Consider the following 23430-nt stretch of genomic DNA (forward strand, 5'->3'; position numbering starts at 1 on the left):
ATTTTAAGTTAGAACCCACTTATTTCATAACTGATTACACACTGGATAGCATATCTATCCTAGATACGAATAACAGCTTAGAGATTTCAATCAAGCATGTGAGTTCCTTTTCATCTCTCTCTTTTGGTTATGTGCACTTTTCAAAACCACACAGAAGGAAAAATATCAAACAAGAAATACACTCACTAAAATTTAAGGTTACTCCAACAAAAGGGTTAATTAGAGAAACAAATTTTCTCAGACTGTGAATAATGGGAATGACACATACTATGTGCCCATAAGTAATTCTCAGGTATCTTTGATCTTCAGCCCCACGCGGTTTCTGTTGCCTACCGGAGCCTGGCCTCTGGGACTCTCTCAGAACCAGACATCTGGCTACTTTGTTGTTTTAGGCTAATCTCCTCCCAGGAGAGCTCAAGAAATGACACCAGGCAAGGAGGGTCCTGGCAAGGGAAAAAACATTACAGTATTAGCAGATTTCTTTTCCAATGGACGAGAGTATCAAAATTGTCTTCAAATTTCTGTAGGGGTCTTAGGAGCTCTTCTGTTCTGTGGTTTTACTCCAGCATAATTTAAATGGACCGTATGTACTATATCTTTCAGGCCCATCAATCATCTTTAAGAATTCTCTGAATGTTAATCACAGACGAGTATAATGTGTAGGAGAAAGTAGTGGGGGAAAAAATACAAATCAGATTAATTCTTCACCCATCTGTTAGGGTTGGGTGATGGCTGATAAAACAAAGATTTTAATTGTTAGCTGAAGGGTTACACAGAAACTGTGGGGTAAGGTCTCAGATTTGCAAATATAGTTGCATGCCTCACATTATGCCAACTCCCCATGCTGCTGCTTCTTTTTACCAGGATTTTTGGAAAGTATCTTAGCTACTAATTTACCAGAAAGGTTTTATTAATGTGTGCTTCTGTAAACTGCCTTTGAGGAAACCAAGCGGGATCAAGAGGAAGTGATAGAAGCTTTAAAACACACAGTCAAGGTTAGGACAAAATGTTATTTTTTGAAGTGACAAAGATCATCAATAGATTTCCTAAGGCATCAAATACATCAACATCTTAATACCTTTTTAGGGACTATTGTTCAATCCCCCAAATCTATACATTCTAAGAAAAAAATAATTTACCTTTCATTATACCAATAAAATATAAGCCAAGTGGGATAACTGCTTCATCTATAAACTTTATATATTTTATACTAAAATCACATTTTTCCTATTTCCTTTTTTTAGTCTTTTTCTGTCTTTTGAATAAATTTTTAAATTTATTTTTATTTAGACAATTAAATTTAACAGGGTGACATTAGTCAACTAGGGTACATAGATTTAGAGAAAACATCTCCACATCATTTGGACAGTCGATTATGTTGTATACCCATCACCCAAAGTCAAATCATCCTCTATTTTTTCTATTTCTAATACATTCAGATTATATATGAAATCAAATGTTACTCTACAATATAATATTTATATTCTTATATACAGGAGGACAGAAAATTCACTAGCTTGCTAAAATACCAAATGCACTCACCTCATACCTACTATTAAAAGAAAGCCCTTGTTTTAGGTTTCAGTGATCCTTACAATATTAAAAACACATAGCGATAGAGTGACTTCTCCCTTGTACTGTACTGCAGAAGTTAACAATTCCAATACCCTATCTTATCATAACACCCCATATTCTGCTAACATCCATTATAATTTCCACTGCAGATAAAAATTGTCAGAAGAAGAATGTAAGAAGGCAGTCTTAGGCAATAATTATTCATTTACAATTGAATAACTTCCAAGCAAAGTATTTCCCAACAAAAGAATTATGTTACAGAAAAAAGCCAGGCACAAAAAGACAAATACTGTATGATTTCACTTATATGAGGTTTCTAGAGTAGCCCAATTCATAGAGATCGAAGATGAGGAAGCTGGCTGCCAGGGGCTGGTGGGTGGGGGGTGGGAGCTATGGGTAATGGGGAGGGAGTTTTACTGAGGAGAAATGAAAAGGTCCTGGAGAAGAATGGTGGTGATGATTACCCAACAATGTGATCTGTACGCTCAATGCCACTGAACTATACACATCAATAGAGTTAAAATGGAAAATCTGATGTTATATATCGTTCAATACAACTTTTTCAAAAGAATTATATTGAAAGCATAATAATAGAAAAACTCAAAGACAATGAAAATTCCGAGACTTTTCTCTGTTTTGAATATCTCTCCTTGACTGAAGATGCATCAAGTATGTAAGAAGACTCACACCTAAATTTATATATTTTTATCACTATTGTTCAAGAAATAAAAAAATAAAAAAATCAGTCCCAGAACACATTAGCAAATGGATTCCAAAGAGAACGCTTCCAAAAGTTCCATTAGTGTTTAGAGATCTATGTTACCATTAGAAATACTGTGCTAACAAAACTATTTCTCAATACGAATCAAAATTTCCAGAAGAATCAAAGGAGGTAGCATATTTAAAACAATTGATGAGATGATTTTTTTATAATACTATATATAGGTTATAATGGACCCAGGAGTAAATTCATCCTTTCAGATGCCTTCTAAATACTATATTACCCATATCCCCCCATGTATAAGATATACGCTTTTGCGAAAAATTTGGGGTCTAAAAACTGGGTGCGTCTTATAAGTGGTTGTAGATTTTTTTTTTTTTACTTGCATTTCCCGCTTTTTCATGCTTGTTGTCTCTTTTTCAAATTCTGGGCCCCAAAATTAAGGTGCATCTTATACATGGGAGCGTCTTCTACCTGGGGAAATCCGGTACTTTGAATTCCATTCAGTGCAGTTGCACAACAGTGGCTTCCTCAGTCAGCCTGCACTCCCAGCTCCCACCTGCAGGTAAGTCTGTTACATCACCAGGCCACTGGGACAGGATTGGTGAGCAGCACGCTTCCATCAGATCCATTCTCTGGGATCTAATATATAGTTCAATACAACTTATTCAAAAGAAGTATATTAAAAAGATAATAATAGAAAAATTCAAAGACAACCACTGGGAGAGAACCTGAAAAGCCTACTACTTCCAAGAACCGACTGTCTAACCAGTTCCCAGGGGCAGGGCTCCAGTGCTGGGGACCCCTCCTGCCCCTCCTTCCTTGGCCTACTTGCTCAGCACAGGCTCCTGGTGGATGTGTTTGCGCCTGCTCGTTTCCCCCTTTTCATTACCAACCTCCGTGAGAACAGACGAGGCTGGATTCTCTTGGTACATTAGTCCCCCAATCAAAATACCAGCTCAGTGCTGTGTAAACGGCAAGTGCTCAATACTCTCTGGTAAGTTAATAGTGTACACTGACATTTCTCTTTCAGAAACATTTCAATCCATCTACCTTTGATGAGGAGTCAATAAAAGATCTAGGTGTGCTTTCTCCTGTGATTGATTTCTGGAGTTATCCTGTTTTGCTCAAGACACTGGCTGGTGAGATGAAAGTGTCCCAGAGAAGGGGCACATACTTCCCAGCCATGCGACTTTGGTCAAGTCACTGCACCTCTGAATTCTAATTTGACCAACTATATACAAAAGGATAATATAACACCAGTCCTACCTACTTCATATAAGTATTGGGAAGTTACAAGAAGAAAATATAGGTAAAAGTGTTTCATAGGATATGCAAAATAATCTAAAGTGTGTACTACTCACAAAAATTAGGGGATATTTTATCACTTTATATTCATTTTGAAAATCCTCTAATTTTGGGTAGCAGTATATTAATCACAAGGAGAAGGTCTAAAGAAGCATTCTGATATATATTTTAATTCTATGTTTACTAAAACTTCCATAGAAAAATCACTGTTTATCTATTTAAAAAATTTTACTTATTGATTTTATGGCAGGGAGAGGCAGGGAACAAGAGGTAATTGCTTCACTCCAGCTGTTCATTTGTTGCTTGTTTGTGCTTTACAGGGCAAGCCTAGGGTTTCGAACCAGCGACCTAAGCATTCCAGCTTCACGTGCTATCCACTGTGCCACCACAGGTTAGGCAACTGTTTATTTTTAAATAAGTACATTTTACCTCATTGTTCATTTAAAAAAATATCAGGTATTTACTAATGTCTTCTAATGTCAAAATCGTTTTTCCTTTATGATATATTTACTTGGCTAGATAGTTTGAGCTCATCCAAAATTAAAGAGAAAAGAAAATGGACTAAAGGTCCCATTTAGCTACTAAAATGTCTGATTAAGTTTTTCATCACTTAATAGGTTTGAAAATGCAAGATGAACCTTATAGAAGTCTTTCATTTCCCTCCAGGACAAATGGACTGTGTAACAGTCTCCCGTTTCCTCCCAAGCATTAGAAGTCTTTTCTTTCCCTCTAGGCACTGTGCCAGCATCCTGGAGGACCCCGCCCTGTGACTGCCTGTGGCTGACACTCAGACAGAGCTCGATAGGTGGGAAGAACCGAGAGAAGTAAAAACATGACAAGGGACAGCCAAGTGTGTATCTTGATTTTTCCACAGAAGTTAATGACTTTTGCTATAAAAGTTTAACAAAGGACAAAGTAACAATGGATGCGAATTATTGCCTTACTAAGACATATTTAAATTGAGACACTGATAGGGCTAGATTTAAACAAATTCTTTCAAAAATACTAATCTATTTAAGTATATTACTGTGTTTCAATATACGCAAGTACCACAGTAGACACAGAGGATACAATTGTGACTAAGGAAGACGCATTCCCTGCCATCTTAGTGAGATACGCAGGCATTTCCAACAGTCTGTGCTACGTGTGCCCTGATGGGTAAAGCAACACAGGACCCTGGTGCAGAGAAGGCCGAGTCCTGAAGGGAGGCTTGCAGTCAAGTACAACCATCAATGCCTACACAACTTCTTAGAGACCATTCTTGTACCTAATTACTGGCTTCCTGGTCTACTCATAGGTCAACCTTTATTTATTTATCTATTTATTTATTTGTTTATTTATTTATTTATTTTTAGCAAGAGAGGCAGAAACAGAGAGAGAGACAGAGAGAAGAACAGACAGGAAAGGAGAGAGATGAGAAGCATCAATTCTTCGTTGTGGCACCTTAGTTGTTCATTGACTGCTTTAATATATGTGCCTTGACTGGGGGCTCCAGCCGAGCCAGTGACACCTCGCTCAAGCCAGAAACCTTGGGTTCAAGCCAGTGACCTTTGGGCTCAAGCCGGTGACCATGGGGTCATGTGTATGATCCCACATTCAAGCCAGCAACCCCCTGCTCAAGCCCGATGAGCCTGCACTCAAGCCATCAACTTCGGGATTTCAAACCTGGGTCCTCTGCATCCCAGTCCAATGCTCTGTACACTGTGCCACCGCCTAGTCAGACTACTTTTTTCACCAGGTAAGTTCGGGCACTAAGCTACGTAGAATGGAGAGCTCTCCGCGCCATCTGTCCCACTTTGTGCTAACCCAGAGACTGGCAGTGATGTAGCATATGTGCTGACAGCAAAGTGCCTGGGTTCACATCCAGCTCTTCCTTTTTCACTTTTTTCTTTTTTTTTTTTGCTATACAACCCTGCATAGGTTTCTTAATCCTTTTTTTAAACGTCAGTTTTCTCATCTGTAAAATGGGGGTAATAATAGTACCTAGCTCAAAAAGTCATTAAAAGGATTAGAGGACTTAATATAGGTAAAGCCCTGAGAATGAGAATTGACACATGATGTGCACCATGCAAGTGCTGCTTAGTCATACTATGCTGATGGCCAGAGCACACTGTGACAACGACTATCTCTGACTGCGGGTCAGCCGCTCCTGACTGCTGAGAACAGAGAAGCTGCCCACAAAGTTCAAAGTTCCCAGGATTATACGTTGTTGCCGTCCTGAGTGATTCCATTTTCCTTCTGTGCCTTATTTTTCCTTTTAGGCCAGAAATCAAGAAAGTGCAGAAAAATGCTAGCATTTCCTCACCTCCCTAAGAGGTTTTGTAAAAGAGCTGAGGCTTCTCCTATGTGTAAGTCTCCTTATTTAGCACATAAGTGTCTAATCAGTTAACATCCTCCCATTTTCTCAGTTGTTAATCAGTTCATAATGAATTGGGCCTAAAGTTGTAAAAGTTCATGGATACTTCTGTACTGCATTAGAGGAATACAAAGAAAAGCAGTTTCTTCAAAGAAAATGCAAAAACTGATTGGAAGGACCAAATTCATACAAAAATATCTGATGATGGGTCAGTGTCACAACAGAGATACCAGAAAAATAATCTACTGTGGAAGGAAGAAAAGATTAATTCTGACAGCATCTGCAAAAGGCTTCTCGAGAGGAAGTGGTGTTTGAGCTGGGCCTTGACCAGGGGGCAGGACTTCGACTGGAAGAGACAGAGAGATGCGGGGGTCTGGTCAAGAGGGCTGACTGCAAACAGCAAAAAGAGCTATCAGAAACATCAAGTCATCAAAGCAGTCCATGGGCCAAGACCAAAGGAACTGTCTGCTAGTGACAGGAGGTCAGGAATCCCCCTGAGAATAGACCAGAGGAAAATCAGAGAAGCTGATTCAAGAAGACATGTGAATGGCAGGGTTGCACTACAGGTTAGGGCAGTGTTTCTTACACTGCAGTTCACAAGATCAGTGTAGTGAATAGTGACTGGTATTCTTTTCCCTCAAATGGAGGGGAGGGGAGGGGAGGGGAGGGGAGGGGAGGGGAGGGGAGGGGAGGGGAGGGGAGAGGAGAGGAGAGGAGAGGAGAGGAGAGGAGAGGGGAGGGGAGGGGAGGGGAGGGGAGGGGAGGGGAGGGGAGGGGAGGGGAGGGGAGGGGAGGGGAGGGGAGGGGAGGGGAGGGGAGGGGAGGGGAGGGGAGGAGAGGGGAGGGGAGGGGAGGAGAATAAAGAGTGAATTATACAAAGTGTAACTACCTTTGGACACGTTTCAGGTTCTATCTGTAGGCTGTGTTTAAAAAAAAATGCGCGGTGGCGCAGTGGATAGAGCGTCAGACTGGGATGTGGAGGACTCGGGTTCGAGACCCTGAGGTTGCCAGCTTGAGCATGGGCTTATCTAGTTTTAGCAAAGCTCACCAGCTTGGACCCAAGGTCTCTGGCTCAAGCAAGGGGTTACTCGGTCTGCTGTAGCCCCCTGGTCAAGGCACATATGAGAAGGCAATCAATAAACAACTAAAATGCCACAATGAAAAACTGATGATTGATGCTTCTCGTCTCTCTCCATTTCTGTCTGTCTGTCCCTATCTATCCCTCTCTCTGACTCTCTCTCTCTCTCTGTCTCTGTAAATAAATAAATAAATAAAATATTAAAAAAAAAACAAATGCGGACCACTCATTTGGAGGGCCCTGCAAGTCCAAAATCTTGGCACTTGATTCGACTGCGGCTCAGTCCCACTCAATATATTCAGACCATTAGTTTGGATCCGGGTATTCTTGGTTATGAATAATCTGCTTGAAGAAGCTACTGCACTAAACAGGGTGTTCTCACTAAGATATTTAGGAGACACAGCCTGATTTCTTCATAAAGCAAGTAAAGTTATAAAAGGTCATTTCCAAAGTGTCTATTAATGCAGTCAAGATTAATCTTGATTCCTTCAATTTGATATCAATAGATGCTGACCACCTTCATAGGAAATATACAGAGGGTCCTCGGGTTATAGCACAGTTCCATTCCTACCACAGTGACATAACCTGAATTTTGGTGTAAGTCGAAACACACCCTAGCCTAACACAAATGGAACATTTGTGCTTTTAACAGTCCAAAAGAGCGTAGGTAAGAGTGGGGGATGCTATCTCCCTCACTCATAAGCTGCATTGCTGTGTATTCTTCCACCACACGCAACCAAACTAGTTCACCCACGTAGTCCGTAAGTACGACGCTATTGGTGTAAGCTGAAACACATCTCAATTTTTTAAAGCTTTTGTGGGAATGAGCATCATAAATTTGAAATGTCATATGTTCAGACTGTCATAACCTGAAGACCCCTTGTTCATGTATAATGTAATCCTCCTTTATGAAGCATAGAATGTCATAGAGAGAAAAAATTAAGAAAGCACAAATATCTACAATTAATGCAATAAAATAGATTCTATTTCACCAAAAAAGCAAAACAACAGATTTTTCCCCCTCATTTATATAGGCCCTTATATATTTTCCCCAAGCTATTTTCATCTAAAACAACCTTGTTTTGGTTAAAAAACTAAAAAAGAGTACACCCAAGATGACAGAGCTAGTTAGGAATAGGGCCAAGAAAAAAAGCTATGTCTTCTCAGATTTAATTTATTGTTATTTCCATAATTCCATGGTTTAGTAAATTATTGAGAATAAATCTTCTATTTTCAATAAAAATAATTTTGTAAATATGCACAAATACATGTATAATTGGCATGTAGTCAATTGTATAGATAAGACACAGAACCTAGAAGAAAGTACATGTGCAGAATTTGGTAATAAACATAAAAATAACCAAATTCTCTATAATAAGATATAATAATTATAAACATTAATCAGCTAAATTAACTAATAAAAGGTTATAAGTATGTTATTTAGACTAGTGTTTCCTCAAAATCACAAAGGACCCAGGGTACCTCCCTAAAAAGGAGGTCTTATATTTAAAATATAACTAATCAAAATAAATCAAATTATTAAAAACTTTTATATTAGTCACAATATATGCATTCTGATATTGAAAAGAAATAAATAATAACAAATTTTTATTTATTTATTTATTTATTTTTTAGTGAGAAGAGGGAAAGCAGAGACAGACTCCCAAATGTGCCCCACCGGGATCCACCTGGCAAGCCCACTAGGGGGTGATGCTCTGCCCATCTGGGGCTGTTGCTCCGTTGCTCAGCAACTGAGCCATATTTTTTTTAGTGCCAGAGGTGAGGCCAGGAAGCCATCCTCAGCGCCCAAAGCCAACTTGCTAGAGCAATTCAAGCCATGGCTGTAGGGATGGGGGGGAGGGGTGAGGACAGAGAGAGAGAGAGAGAGAGAGGAGGGAAGGGGGGGAGCAAATGGTCACTTCTCCTGTGTGCCCTGACCAGGAACCGAACCTGGGACTTCCACAAGCCTGGCTGATGAGCCAACAGGCCAAGGAACAAATTTTCAGTATTTATGCAGAACTTGTTCAAGGGTACCTGGTTTTGTGCTTTTTTTATTTATATGTTTGGTTGTTGGACAGAACCAAGTGGTCTTCCAAGCTTTACAGTTTAGAGCAGGGGTCTCAAACTTGCGGCCTGCCGAACAATTTTGTGCGGCCCGCAGACTAATCCACGAAGTTCAAAATATTTTGGGCTGCGAGTTTGAGACCCCTGGTTTAGAGGAAGTATCCTGAAAATCTGTTCAGTGCCCCCTCTATCTGGGTCTGAATCCCCAAAGCAATCTTTCCATTACTGATAAGGCTCCCAGGCTCTTTTGTTTCCAAAAGGAGTAATCTTGGCTATCTGACATAAGCATTCCAGGATAGTAGGAAATATTTATACAGAAATATAATACAAACTAATCAACTGGGGTTAACCCATTTATTTAATTTATTTAAAAGCCCACCATCTTGTAAATATATTTAAACACTATCGTATATTGTAATTTACTGTTTGTGTTTTATATCCCTTACTAAACTAAAGATTCAATGAAGGTACTATGTATAGCAAGCTATAGCAAGTGCTCGATATACACTGTTAGATGAATGAACAAGGTGAGTGAATGAGCTCACTTAGAAGATCAGATTCTTGAGAATGCAATGATAATGCCTTAGAAAAGCAAGTGATTTTATCAGTGACAAACTTCTGCAATGATGATATAGATGCTTGCTTGGTATATTCCCTCACAATGTACAATTACTTCTGCACATGATTTCATGAGATCCTTATAAGTACTCTAATGAAACAAGGATGCAAATACTATTGTTCCTCTGATGAGGAAACCAAGGCAGGCTCAGAGAGGTACAGGGATTACCTGGTGACCACCCAGACGCCCAGGTGAGTAATGGTAAAAGTCGACATCAAACAGCTGCTTTGATTCTATGACAAGTACAGGTATATCCTTTGCTAATGGTCGGGTGGGTTAGCAGCAAAAGGGGCGATATTGTGCCACAGTGTTATAAGCTGGCATGGTCTAACAGCTTCTCATTCATGATCAGGACTTGTCCTTAGGTCTGTGGCAGAGCTGGACCCAAAGGTGGGGGGTCAAACTAAAGAGAGAAGAAGGATTCAGAAATCTGGCAGGTCCCTGGAAGATGCTCCCATTGGGATGGGACAAGAAAGAAAGGAGAGATGTACCAAGAGAAATGGGAGGGAAGTATTAGGTAAGAAAAAGGGCATTGAAGGTAGATCCAGGGTGTCAAAGGCTGCAGTTAAGTCACTGAGGATGAGAACTGAGCATTGGCCACTGGATTCGGTGAACCGAAATCACCGCCACGCATTAACACATTGTGGACCAGTAGTTTTATTGCTAGCTTTACTCAGTGGCCAGATAAGTTTCTATTGAACAAGTACAAAAAACATTTTACATAAATGTTGAAGGCACACTTTAAAATTAAATACTCATTGCATTTTGAAGTTATTTATTACATGTTCTTACAAGCTAATACCTTTGTAAAGTATGATATTTGTGAAACACTGTGTAATATGAAAACATGAGAATTCTCATGATCCGTCTGCAATGTTTAAGAAGACCCTCTTGGTTAAAGTGGTAGAAGTAGAAAACAATTTGAGATGCATTAAGGAGTTAAGTGAAAGACTCCTCAACTAACAGACAAAAACCTTGGGAAATCTAGGTATGTTTCACACAAGTTGTATAACAACGTAAACACACTCAACTCTTCCTGGTGATCCTAAGAATGCTAACCCAATTCAGAAGATGACACTCAAGTTAAAAGGCAGACACGGACGCAGAGCAGGGACGGAGAATGTTTTCTGCTGCTGCTATTACTTCTGTTCTTTCACCTGTCAGAGAAAAAACTGTTACCACTTCCCAGACAGCACAGGAGCCTAGAGGCTAAAAAGTGTACATCTGCCAGCCAGCTTGCACGAGGGTTCCATACTGCCAGCCTTTTCCAGATATAAAATTCTTCCAAGATGCCATTAAACTTGCACGGCAAGCAAAAGCGGTAACCCACCCCATTTGACAGAGGAGAAAGGCAAGGCCCAGAAAGGCCAAGTGCTTGCAGAAGCAGAGACAGGTGACTGACAGATCAGATTTCCATCGCACTTCCAGCCCTCTCTCTGCTGATCGGATCTCCTCTAAATGTCTTTATAAATGTTTCAATGAATTTTATCTTCATGCATTGGATTAGCAAGATCAACTCCCCACTGATAATGCAAAATAACCCTGAAATGTTTCAGGCCTCCCTGGTAAGCCAGAAATTGAACTTTCTGTCTCCGTTTGGACCATAATGGTCTTGATCTTTCACCTCTAGCGAAAATCCTCTCATAGCTGCAACTTGAAAGTTAGTAATGAGAGCCTCATTTGCTTTCCAGGCAGACGGGAAACCTTTTTTAAATACACTCAGGTTGCCATGACCTTCGTCTATGACTTAAAGAGTTGGCCACATGTAAAAATTTTCTTTGCTCAGGAGACATTCTTAAATTGTCTCTGAAGAGATTTGGGCACTAACTCCATTGATGAAATTAATACACACACACTTTTAACGTATAACCTTTCTTATACTATACCTGAAATCAAATCTTTCCCTAAAATGTAGTTGGAATTCTGCACGACTATCAAAAGGTTCGAAAATCTTTCTGCTTGCTAAGTAAAATATAGTCAAAATGCCAGCTTAAGGTGTTTACGTTAAAAGAAGTCCACTGGCCTAACCCTAGATGAGGCAAGAGGACAGCAGAGTGCCTACAAGACGCAAACTCACTCGAGATTCCTAACCTGAAGTTCTGGCTGTGCCACACGGCCAAGCGGGGCTGAATGCACTTGGGTGCCTTTTGTTATTTTTCAATACTAAAAAAAGAAAACAATAATTTGATGATATGACCCAATATAAAGTCATTCCATTCTGTTTTATCTATTTCTGTGAGGTTTATAACATGAAATACAGATTTTTAAAATAGTATAGTGTCACGCTAAATGCAGGCTTCAGGAAGGCAAGCCCCAGATCTTAGGCTCCTGTTTATTCTCTCCGGTGGACAACAGTATTTGCTGATTATCACATTCTACTTTTATTATTATTTTTTTATTTTGATTTTTTTTATTAAGTGAGAGGCAGGGAGACAGGGAGGTAGAGAGACAGACTCCCACACGTGCTCTGACCAGGGATCCACTCAGGAAGCCCCCTACAGGGTGATGCTCTGACCATCTGGGGCTGCTTCTCTTTTGCTTGGCAACGGAGCTATTTTAGCACCTGAGGCGAGACCATGGAGCCACCCTCAGTTCCCAGGGCCAAATTGCTCAAACCATTCAAGCCATGACTGCAGGAGGGGAGGAGAGAGAGGCTGAAAGAGAGAAGGGTGAAGGGGAGGGGTGGAGAAGCAGATGGGCGCTTCTCCTGTGTGCCCTGACTGGGAATGGAACCCGGGACTTCCACATGCTGGGGTGACTGATGCTCCACCACTAAGCCAACTGGCCAGGGTCACATTCTACTTTTAAAGGTGGATGGTGGGTATAGTAGTGTTTATTATTATGCTTTAAACTGTATATATGTGCTTTAAACACCTTTTCCATAATAAAAAAGAAGTAGAATCCTGAGAGCCATTCATCATACATTCTAATTCAATAGGTTTAAGGTGAAGATAAGTATTTTTCCTAATCAGTCCAGGCAATGCCAGTGTGGGTGATCTACTGACTCCACTTTGAGAAAGAAAAGAATAAACAAACCAACATGCCTATAATCAGTACACTGCTAGTAGTGGTGAAGGTGCCTTATTTTCATGTTTTTAATTATCAGGCTCAAGTTTAAACACAGACAACATAGAATTTAGCATAAAATATTATTCCCAGATATGACTGGAAACATCTTCCTAATTTTCTGATTTATATCTATTATGATTCTTAATGCTTTTCTTTTCTTTTTCCTTCAAATATTTGAAGGCAGAAATCCTTAATTATAGTTTTCTCCTACTTAATTTCATGTCCAGACTTATAAAATTTAAAAAATTACATAGCTTTGTAACCTTACTTGAGAATTTAGAACTCATTTTGACTTTGCATTTTTAGAGAACGGCTTTTAGCTGAATCCTTCACTCTCTCAGCTTGCAGAAAGAGAAATACTGAGGTTAAAGAAGATAGCACATCTTTTTTCCAAACCAGACCTTTTTTACTTTTTCATTAAAAACCAGCATGTGGTAGAGAAAAGAAATATCTCTATAACAACAGCATGAAAACTACATAACTCTCTCTCCAAACTTAGAGAAATGATTTTCCAGTTTCTTTAAAAAAGAATCTTGGAGTCCCTGTGGTAGTTACTATAAGGCAGAAGTTACTTGAATTTTAATACAATGATTTCCTTAGCAAGTCCCATAAGGTTTAAAACTGCTGTAAGCCTTTTGGGGGGAAAATGTATTTTTTAACTCAGACCTTTACATTTGGAACAGAAGTTTAAACCAAACAAATGTATAGTTTCAAAGGAAGAATAAATGTTTATCCTCTATCTCCTGTGTTATAATGAAATAGAAAACATTTTGATCCATCTTCTTTCTTGTATTTATAAATAAAATTAGGATTCACCAAGTCATACTTTTTCTGTTATTTAAGAAAGGAACTAAAAGGGCACACACACACACACACACACCCCCACACATACACACATTACCAACATCACCATCAACCAGACCATGTCAACAGCACACTTTTGAAAAGTTACATTTAAAACACTGGAATGAATAAATAACAATCACACACAAAGAAACCTAACCATGTCTCCAATATTTAAATAAAAGTAATTTAAAATTTAAAAGCCACAAAATAAGACTGTCAATCAGCTCTACCCTAACAGTCTCATTTTAATACTTAAAGGATATGCTAGCACTCCAGCGTATATGCATTATTATGCACATACATTGAGTTCCTTCTGCTGCTAAAATTACTATAAATTCTAGTTGGCTCCCTGAAACAAAAATACCTAAGTTATAACAATAGAAATTGTTTAATAACTTTAACAAAAGGTAATAAGTCTACTTCTCGCCAAAGTACAAGTTCTGAGTTTAAAGGATTCAATAAATTTCCATCCATGACAAAACTTTTTGGTAACCAATTGTTTTATGGAAAAAGCCTTTAAAATTAAAGGCATATTAATAACCGAAAAAAAAGAATTCTTCCTAAGTTATATAACAACTTTGCAAAATAAAACTAAGAGAATCATTTCAAATGACACTATTATATCTGCATACATCCCTACAAATCAGATGTTCTTTTACACATGACGGCGTGCGCTAAACATGTGTATATATATATATACATTAAAGATGTATATATAAATATAGGGGAGCATACACTAAATGTTAAGAAGTTTAATAACATAAAGCCTGGAAGAAAAAAAGGTTTCTAACATGTCATACATACTGCAAAGCATAGTCTGTTTGAAAGGCCATAGACATGTGCCCCAGTGATTTTCCCACCGTGTGTGGAGACCCTCATGGGTACAAAGCCGCTGAGTGCTGGACAGAACACAGAATCACAGATGAGGATGCTCAGAACCTTCACGCAATGGCACCTGACACTGGATTTGGCTTTGGGACCTCTTCATTGACATGTCCCAATAAATTCACTTTCTACCCGTAGACCAATCTTCCCCTCAAGGACCTTCAGCAAAAGCTTATACTCATTACTTTATGACATTATTTTTTTAAAAAAACAAAAACATTAAACTTAAATTTTATCTAAAATTTTTACTTGCAGATTTTCTTGTTCCATAATCTGACATAAGTATAAAATAGTCCATTCATTTTACATCATAAGATACAAACAAACTGGACTTTGCAAGCTTCATTTCTAAAGCTCAACTTTCAATACTTAGGAAAAATTGAATCTTATTCCCCAATGCAAGACAGGCATGAAGATACACCACATAAACATTTAAAGAACTAGGCAGATGATATTAGGAAATGAAGGAAACGTCTGTAAATTCAACATTATTAACATACAACAGGAGTTGGGAATCTTTTTGGCTGAGAGAGCCATGAACACCACATATTTTAAAATGTAATTCCACGAGAGCCATTCAATATGTCTAACACTAAATACAAGTAAATGTGTGCATTTTATGTAAGACCAACACTTTTAAAGTACAATAAGTCTCTGAATTCTTTTTAATAACGTTGTTATGCTGTTGCTAACCAATGATGAATAAAGTACTTCTTACCATTAATGTGACTTCTGGTGCTGCATGGTTTTGCTGATGGCTTTGTAGTCTGGTTGATATGTGGTGAGGTTAAGCTTCATGTAGGCGTTGAGACTTCCACCCGTTAAACATGATCATAGGTTGGTCTTAATGTTCTTTAGATGTGAGAAAGACTGCTCACATGCATACGTAGTGCCAAACATTCTCAGTACAGCAATACTCACACACTGCAGTATGTGGCCTATGACAGTAAGCGCATTCCAAGTTTTGACAATCAGCTGGTCCGCAGGTTGAAGTTTTTTCATTTCTCCCCACTTGTGTTTGCTCGCCAGCTCTGCTTGCTGTCGTCAAGTCTTTCCAAATCTTCATTCAGTGACTTGAACTTATTCACCCACATGTCTGAGGCCTTCGGGTCAGCAGCTTGTAGCAAAGTGTTTCTGACAGAGATACCGGGGATGTAACTCAGGTCGGCACTGTCCACTGCGCACTCGTGTGGATGGGTGATGAACTTAAAAAGATGAGTGGGCTCACGAAATTCTCTAAAGTGTGCTTTGAATGACTGCAGGAGATTAGATGTGAAGCCCGCTAGCTGCTGGAGATCAAGATGTTGAGCAGGGTCACTTGCTGTGCATGCTTCTTTAAACTCTCCCAGTTTTTCAAAGTGTAGTAAACGACCTGTTTCAATGTTGGTGATGAAGAGTTCCAGCTTGTTTTCAAATGCAAACACTGCTTGTTGAAGGGATAACACTGTATTTCCAACGCCTTGCATTTTCACATTGAGCTGGTTCAGATGTTCAGTCATGTCCATGAGATAGAACTTCAGGAGCCACTCAGTGTTAGCTAACTCAGGGTGCTTGACGTTTTTCATTGCAAGAAAAGACCGGATTTCGCTCAGACAAGCCATGAAAGGGCTGAGCACCTTCCCTCTTGACAACCAATGCACATTGCTGTGCAGAAGCAGACCAGGATAATTATTCCCAACTTCATTCAGCAGTGTTTTAAACTGGCAATCATTTAAAAGCTCGGGCAACAATAAAGTTGACCACCCGAATGACCAGCGACATCACCTCACCAAGCTGCTCGCCACACATCTGAGCACAAAGCACCTCCTGATGTAGGATGCAGTGAAAACTTAGGATGGCTCTCTTTTCATGTTCACGAAGAAGCACTATGAATCCTCTGTTTTTCCTCACCATGAATGGAGCACCATCAGTACACACCGAAATAAGTTTATCCATTAGTAGATTTTTTTCTTTAGCGAACTCAGTGAAAGACTTGAATAAATCCTCCCCTCTTGTTGTCTCTTTCATAGGCAAAACAGCAAGACTTTCCTCAGATAGTGTGTCACCAACAGCATACCTTGCAATCACTCTAAACTTGGATAAATGGCTTACGTCTGTTGAGTCATCCAAAGTGAGAGAAAAGAATGGTGCTGCATTTATGACCTTCACTTGTGTTACCTCAGTTTGATTTGCCATCATGATGGTACGATCGTGAACAGTTCTTGCCGACAGAGGCATGTCTTTTATTCATTTGATTATTTTGTCTTTATCCGAAAAGTCATCAAAAAGTTCATTGGCAACATCAAGCATGAATATTTTGGCATACTCCCCGTCTGTGAATGGCTTTCCGTTTCTCACAATTGCTAAAGCACCAGGAAAGCTAGCCGAATTCCAGTCACCTTGTTGAGTCCAAACACGGAATTGCTGCTGACTAGCTTGCATTCTGTACAGTAGCTCTTGACATGCTTTCTTCCTGCTGTCCCCCACTGGATATTTCAATGCAAATGTAGTATGGAGTGTGTCAAAGTGCCACTTTATATTTGACCATTTCATCGATGCAATTTTATCATTGCATATTAGATACACTGCAGAACCCACTCTCTCCACAAAGGCGAATTCCTCTGTCCATTCCTGCTGAAAAGTACGATACTCCTCATCGTTTTTTCTTTTAGCCATCTTCTTCGTCAAAAAGGTTTCTGCAGTTAGCTAGCTGACTACTTGATTAAAAGGAGGAAAGTTTACTTCCTGACCTCACAAAGACCCATGTATGTTACGCATTATCCAATAAAAATTTGGTGTTGTCCCAGAGGACAGCTGTGATTGGCTCCAGCCACCCGCAACCATGAACATGAGCAGTAGGAAATGAATGGATTGTAATACATGAGAATGTTTTATATTTTTAACGTTATTATATTTTTTATTAAAGATTTGTCTGAGAGTCAGATGCAGCCATCAAAAGAGCCACATTTGGCTTGCAAGCCATAGGTTCCCGACCCCTGACATACAACATGAATGTAAACAATTGAGATATCTATTGGATAATGAACTGGTAAATACATTTTTTTTCATTTTTTTTTTAGATGAGAAGAGGGGAGATAATGATGCAGACTCTCAAATGTTTCCAACTGGGATCCACCTGGCAATCCCATCTAGAGACAATGCTTAAGTACCAAGCTATTTTTAGTGCCTGAGGCTGATGCACTTCAACTGAGCTATCCTCAGCGCCCTAGGCCATGCGTGAACCAATCAAGCCACTGGCTGCAGGAGGGGAAAAGGGAGAGAAGGGGGAGAGGGAGGGAGGGAGAAGCAGATGGTCACTTCTCCTGTGTGCTCTGACCAGGAATCGAACCCAGGACATCCATATGCAAGGCCAACACTTTATCCACTGAGCCACTGGCCAGAGCCTATAAATACACAATTTAAAATTAATTAATTAGGCTCTGGGGGTTGGCTCAGTGGTAGAGCATCAGCCTGGCGTGCAAGAGTCCTGGGTTCGATTCCCAGCCAGAGCACACAGAAGCGCCCATCTGCTTCTCCACCCCTCCCCCTCTCCTTCCTCTCTGTCTCTCTCTTCCTCTCCTGTAGCCAAGGCTCCATTGGAGCAAAGATGGCCTGGGCGCTGAGGATGGCTCTGTGGCCTCTGCCTCAGGCGCTAGGATGGCTCTAGATGCAACAGAGTGACGCCCCAGAGGGGCAGAGCATCACCCCCTCGTGAGCATGCCAGGTGGATCCCAGTCGGGCTCATGTGGGAGTCTGTCTGACTGCTTCCCCGTTTCCAACTTCGGAAAAATGCAAAAAATAATAATAATAATAATTAATTATTTTTAAAGTGAGAGGCAGGGAGGCAGGGAGGCAGAGAGACAGACTCCCACATGTGCCTGACCAGGATCTACCTGGTAATCCCCCCTACAAGGCAATGTTCTGCCCATCTGGGGCTGCTGCTCTGTTGTTCAGCAACCAAGCTATTTCAGCACCTGAGGCAAGGCCATGGATCCTTCCTCAGCATCCAGGCCAACTTGCTCAAACCATTTAAGCATGGCTGTGGGAGAGGGAGGGGGAAAAAGAGAGAAGGGAGATGAGGAGGGGTGGAGAAGCAGATGGGTGCTTATCCTGTGTGTCCTGACCGGGAATCGACCTGGGACTTCCACACGCCAGGCCATCACTCTACAGCTGAGTCAACTGGCCAGGGCCTAAATAATAAATAAATAGTGGCCAGGGCCACTTTTTAATGCTATATGTTAATGTCAAGAAAATGAGTAAACTTTGAACTTTGCCAAAAGTTGTTTGAGAACAAAAGGTTTTTTGACCTGAAAGCTCTTAAGGGAATCACATTAGAGATAATTGACACTTTTAAATCAATTAACACCGGTCTAAGATATACCAAAAGAGACCCCTTTCCTCAAATTATTTCAAGGCAATAGAAAATCATAGCAGGCACTAGTCCAAGACCCCTATAACTCCTCTATCTCACTAATTATGTGGCAACTGAATGAATTGGCTGCATATAAAATGCCGGGTTTCCAACTATCTGCCAATTCTCTTCCTACACCAAGAAGCTAAACATGGCTAAGAAAAAACACATAACTGTGATGCCTGGCTTCACTTTAAATGCATGACTAAATCTCAGCAGGGTCCTTAGTGCTGCCTGGCAATGCTGCTACCATACTCTCCAGTTAGTTCATTTGCCTTATCTAGACTTCTCCTCTCATCTCAGACATTCAGAGCACTTATCCTATCATGACTCTCAGCTACTGAGAAAAAATCAAAGTCTTCAGAAGAGAACTCTCAAGTACACCCCTTCTGCCCATCCACGTGGATACATACCCAAACACTCTGCCTTCCGTCCTGCTATTATGAATAAATGGTCCAAACTCCTACCAAAGGTCATACAACCCAATACTATTCTCTTCCACTTGCCCAAATAAATTACTCCAGCACTCTCTCCATTTACTGTACAATACCCATGATGAAAGAAACATGTGGTGATTTCTGTACTAAAAAAAATCTTGGCCTCACATCTCCCTTGAAACACAGCCCCATCATTTCTCTATTCCCTTTATCACAAAGGACCCCAAAGGAGATGTCTATAACTCTTATTTCTAATTTCTTTCTTCTTGTTTTTCCTTGAACCCACTTCAAACAAGCATTTGCTTCTATACGCTACCAAAACCAGTCAGGCCAAGGTTAGCAGTAACCTCTGCATAGCTTAATTCAAGGGCCAGTTCTCAGAATTCATCTTATAAAATGTGTATCAGCAGAATTTGACATAGTTGATCCTTCTTCCTTCAAACATTCTCATCACCTGACTTCAGGATACCATGCTTTTTTGTTTTTCTTTCCATTTCACTAGTTATGTTTTCTATGTTGCCTTGGTTGGTTACTCATCATCCAGACCACAGAATGTTGGACAATCCTGGAGCTCAGTCCTTGAACCTCTTTTCTATTGATTCTCTCTCACCAAGTCATCTCATCCAATCTTGGCTCGAAATACCATTTATCCCAAGGGTCCCCAAACTACGGCCCGCGGGCCGCATGCGGCCCCCTGAGGCCATTTATCCGGCCCCCGCCGCACTTCTGGAAGGGGCACCTCTTTCATTGGTGGTCAGTGAGAGGAGCATAGTTCCCACTGAAATACTGGTCAGTTTGTTGATTTAAATTTACTTGTTCTTTATTTTAAATATTGTATTTATTTCAGTTTTGTCTTTTTACTTTAAAATAAGATATGTGCAGTGTGCATAGGGATTTGTTCATAGTTTTTTTTATAGTCCGGCCCTCCAACGGTCTGAGGCACAGTGAACTGGCCCCCTGTGAAAAAAGTTTGGGGACCCCTGATTTATCCACTGTCAACTCTCTAATGTATATCCCCAGTTTAGACCTGAACTCTGAACTCTCATCTAATTGCTTACTGACATTTCCATTTGGATATGTAACAGGCAACTCAATATAACAAAAACACAAACTCAGAAAGCGGACTGCTGGTTGCCAAAGGGGTAAGGGGTTGGTGGACTGGGTGAATAAAATGAGGGGATTGAGAAGTACAGATTGATAGTTACAGAAAAGTCTTGGGGATGTCAAGTAAAGCACAAGGAATCTAGTCAGTAATATTGGGAAAGCTATGAATGGTGCCAGATGGGTACTGAAAATACAGAAGGGAACACTATACAAAGTATATGACTGTCTAACCACTGAGCATACACCAGAAACCAATACAAAATGAAATTAAAAGAGAACCATTATCTGGTTCTTTTCAAGAATAACACATAGTAAAGTCATATGACTTGTTCTGGCCAATCTAATGTGAGTACAAGTGCCATGTATCACTTCCAGCCCAGGCAGTGAAAAACCCATTTGTGATTCTCCAATTTCTCTTTTCCTGCTGTAGCAACTAAAAATGCTCTGTGTTCCATCCAGAGGGTGCACCTTCCAGTCATGCGCCTCCATTCACCAGGCTTCCTTAGTGATGGCAAAGACCTTCCTACTGACCCACTTGGGACACATACCATGAGCAAAAAATAAACCTATACGTTCAGCCATTGAGATTTTTCGCCTTCTTAGTTATCACAGCCTACCTATGATATGATTCCTTAGTCATAAAATAGAATATAAAAATAAAAGCACAACATTTATTATGTTTAAATAAAGTTCAGCCTATGACTCACCTCATTTCCACCAACTGCCTTGGTTAGAATTACAGCAGAAGACACAGGGGGAGGCATGCACCCTACAGTCTGCAAACTGAAAAATAAAAGAAGCAATTGTAAATGGTATTTTTTTCAATCATAAATAGTTTCCACTACATTCATTCTAAAAGAGCAGGGCAGAGTAAATGAGAATAGGAGAGTGATTATTCGCACACATGCCCTATGGAGGAATTCACATGGATCTGTATGAGGCAACGTGGCTCAGAAGACGCTGTGAATGCAAGAGGAAGTTCCCGCCTCCATTCACAGGCTTGGGTGATTTATTTCTTACATTATTGAATATAACTTTAAAATAATTTTTTTAAAAAAGAGTCAAGTTATAATAAGTGCAGTCAAGAAAAGATAACCAAGATGGTTAATCATTTGGTAACTTCAAAACTACTTCCAGAGTTCAAAAATATTTAACAAAATAGGAGTCTTACATTTGCGGATTCCTTTCCATAAAACAGCAATTATCAAACGTTCATCTCATTAAAGACATTTCCACATTATTGTAATATCATTACAGAAATAGGCATGACACAGCATTGACTTCCTGAATTCAGACTGATGTAAACTCTAGTGTCTAATCTAAATTTGGTTTTTTAATATCCAGATTATGACAAGAAGTCTATTCTCTCAGTTTATGATAGAAGATACATTGAATGACAAGGAAATGAAACTATGAGTAGAAAAATCTAAAGTGCTAAAGATAAAAGACATGACTCAGCCTTCAGACAAAATAGGCATTCTGGGGATAGCAAGGAGCTGGCCTGCCTAATAGAGAAATTTCACACAGGAAATACAGAACACAGGGTATCTAATGTTTTGCAAAAAGGATTACAAATGATTTTAATTCACTTTTGTAATAATGATTTGCCTAAAATTTATGTAAAGAATTTACATTAGCTCTAAAATCAGGAAAAAAATAAAAGTTTTAATTCATTTTGATACAAAAATACCTTCTATGGACTTTCCAGCTCAATTCAAGTCACTCTTGTCTCCTTTTTAAGGATGATTTTCCCAAGAGATGCTAGAGTAGACCATCTGATTATGAATTCCATATCTCTGAGCCTTCCTCATGATCATCACCACCATCATTAATAATACTTGCTAAGCATTCACCATTTGTAGTAGATACTGTTCTAGACCCTTTACTCATTTATTCCTCACAAATATTCAAGGTAAATGTTATTATTATTCTCATTTTGCTAAAAACTAAAATCAATCAGGAAGTTAAATAATTTGCCTGAACTCACAAAGCTATCTGTCTAAGGTGAAACTTTTATTCTGGAATCCAAGGTAAGAACTTACCTCACTTCCAGCCTCTCTGCCTTCTATCTCCCCGACCACCATTACTACGGATAGGTCCTCTCAGGTATTTTCAACATTTCTAGCTTTTTCGATCTTTCCCTCTTTTCTGGCTACTTCCTTTCTATGTACAAAGAAGTAGAGTTCCCCCTACTTAAAAAAACAAACAAACAAACAAACAAACAAAAAACCTCTTTAAGCTATTCATTGACTACTTATGCCTCTATAGATACTATACAAGGGTATAAAAAAAAGCAGAAGACATCATTCCTACTTTAAAGGCAGCAGAAGAGTCAGCACATAAATGTTGATAATTAACCTCGAATTAGAACTGTTGCTTCCTCAAGATGTAATCCTACTTTTTTCATTTTGGCTCACTGACTTTTTTTGGTGACAGAGACAGAGAGAGACAGAGAGAGACAGAGAGAGGGACAGATAGGGACAGACAGACTGGAAAGAAGAGAGATGAGAAGCATTAATTCTTAATTGCAGTACCCTAGTTATTCATGGATTGCTTTCTCATATGTGCCCTGACCGGGGGGCCACAGCAGACTGAGTGACCCCCAGCTCAAGCCAGTGATCCTAGGCTCAAGCTGGTGACCCTTGCTCAAACCAGATGAACCTGCGCTCAAGTTGGCGACCTCGGGGTCTTCAACCTGGATCCTCCGCATCCCAGTCTGACACTCCATCCACGGCACCACCGCCTGGTCAGGCTTACTGTTGACCTTCTTTAACGAGCATTCCACCTCCATAACCCAGAAGTTCATTTTCTCTTTACTTCTCTGGAATCTGACTTATGCCCCTTCTACTAGTAAAAGTAGAACTTTAAAAGTAACTAGTTCTCTCCTAATCAGCAAATCCAATATCCTTTTACCCATATTTATTCTTCTTACCTTCTTCTTTCTCAAAACATTCTATTCTCTTGGTTACCAGGATATC

The 23430-nt window shown here is 39.8% G+C and overlaps 1 protein-coding gene across 5 annotated transcripts in view; it reads right to left on the bottom strand.

The window, feature by feature from the left end:
- SLC10A7 (solute carrier family 10 member 7) overlaps nucleotides 1-23430 on the bottom strand; it is a 233703-nt gene that overhangs the window by 195768 nt on the left and 14505 nt on the right. For all 5 annotated transcript variants that reach the window (XM_066386114.1, XM_066386105.1, XM_066386120.1 and 2 more), the window contains exon 4: nucleotides 21160-21235. In XM_066386114.1, the coding sequence (XP_066242211.1) occupies nucleotides 21160-21235 (76 nt within the window). The remainder of the gene's footprint in view (nucleotides 1-21159; nucleotides 21236-23430) is intronic.

Source organism: Saccopteryx leptura, chromosome 1 (genome assembly GCF_036850995.1).
Source record: "Saccopteryx leptura isolate mSacLep1 chromosome 1, mSacLep1_pri_phased_curated, whole genome shotgun sequence".
In the NCBI taxonomy this organism is placed as follows: Eukaryota; Metazoa; Chordata; class Mammalia; order Chiroptera; family Emballonuridae; genus Saccopteryx; species Saccopteryx leptura.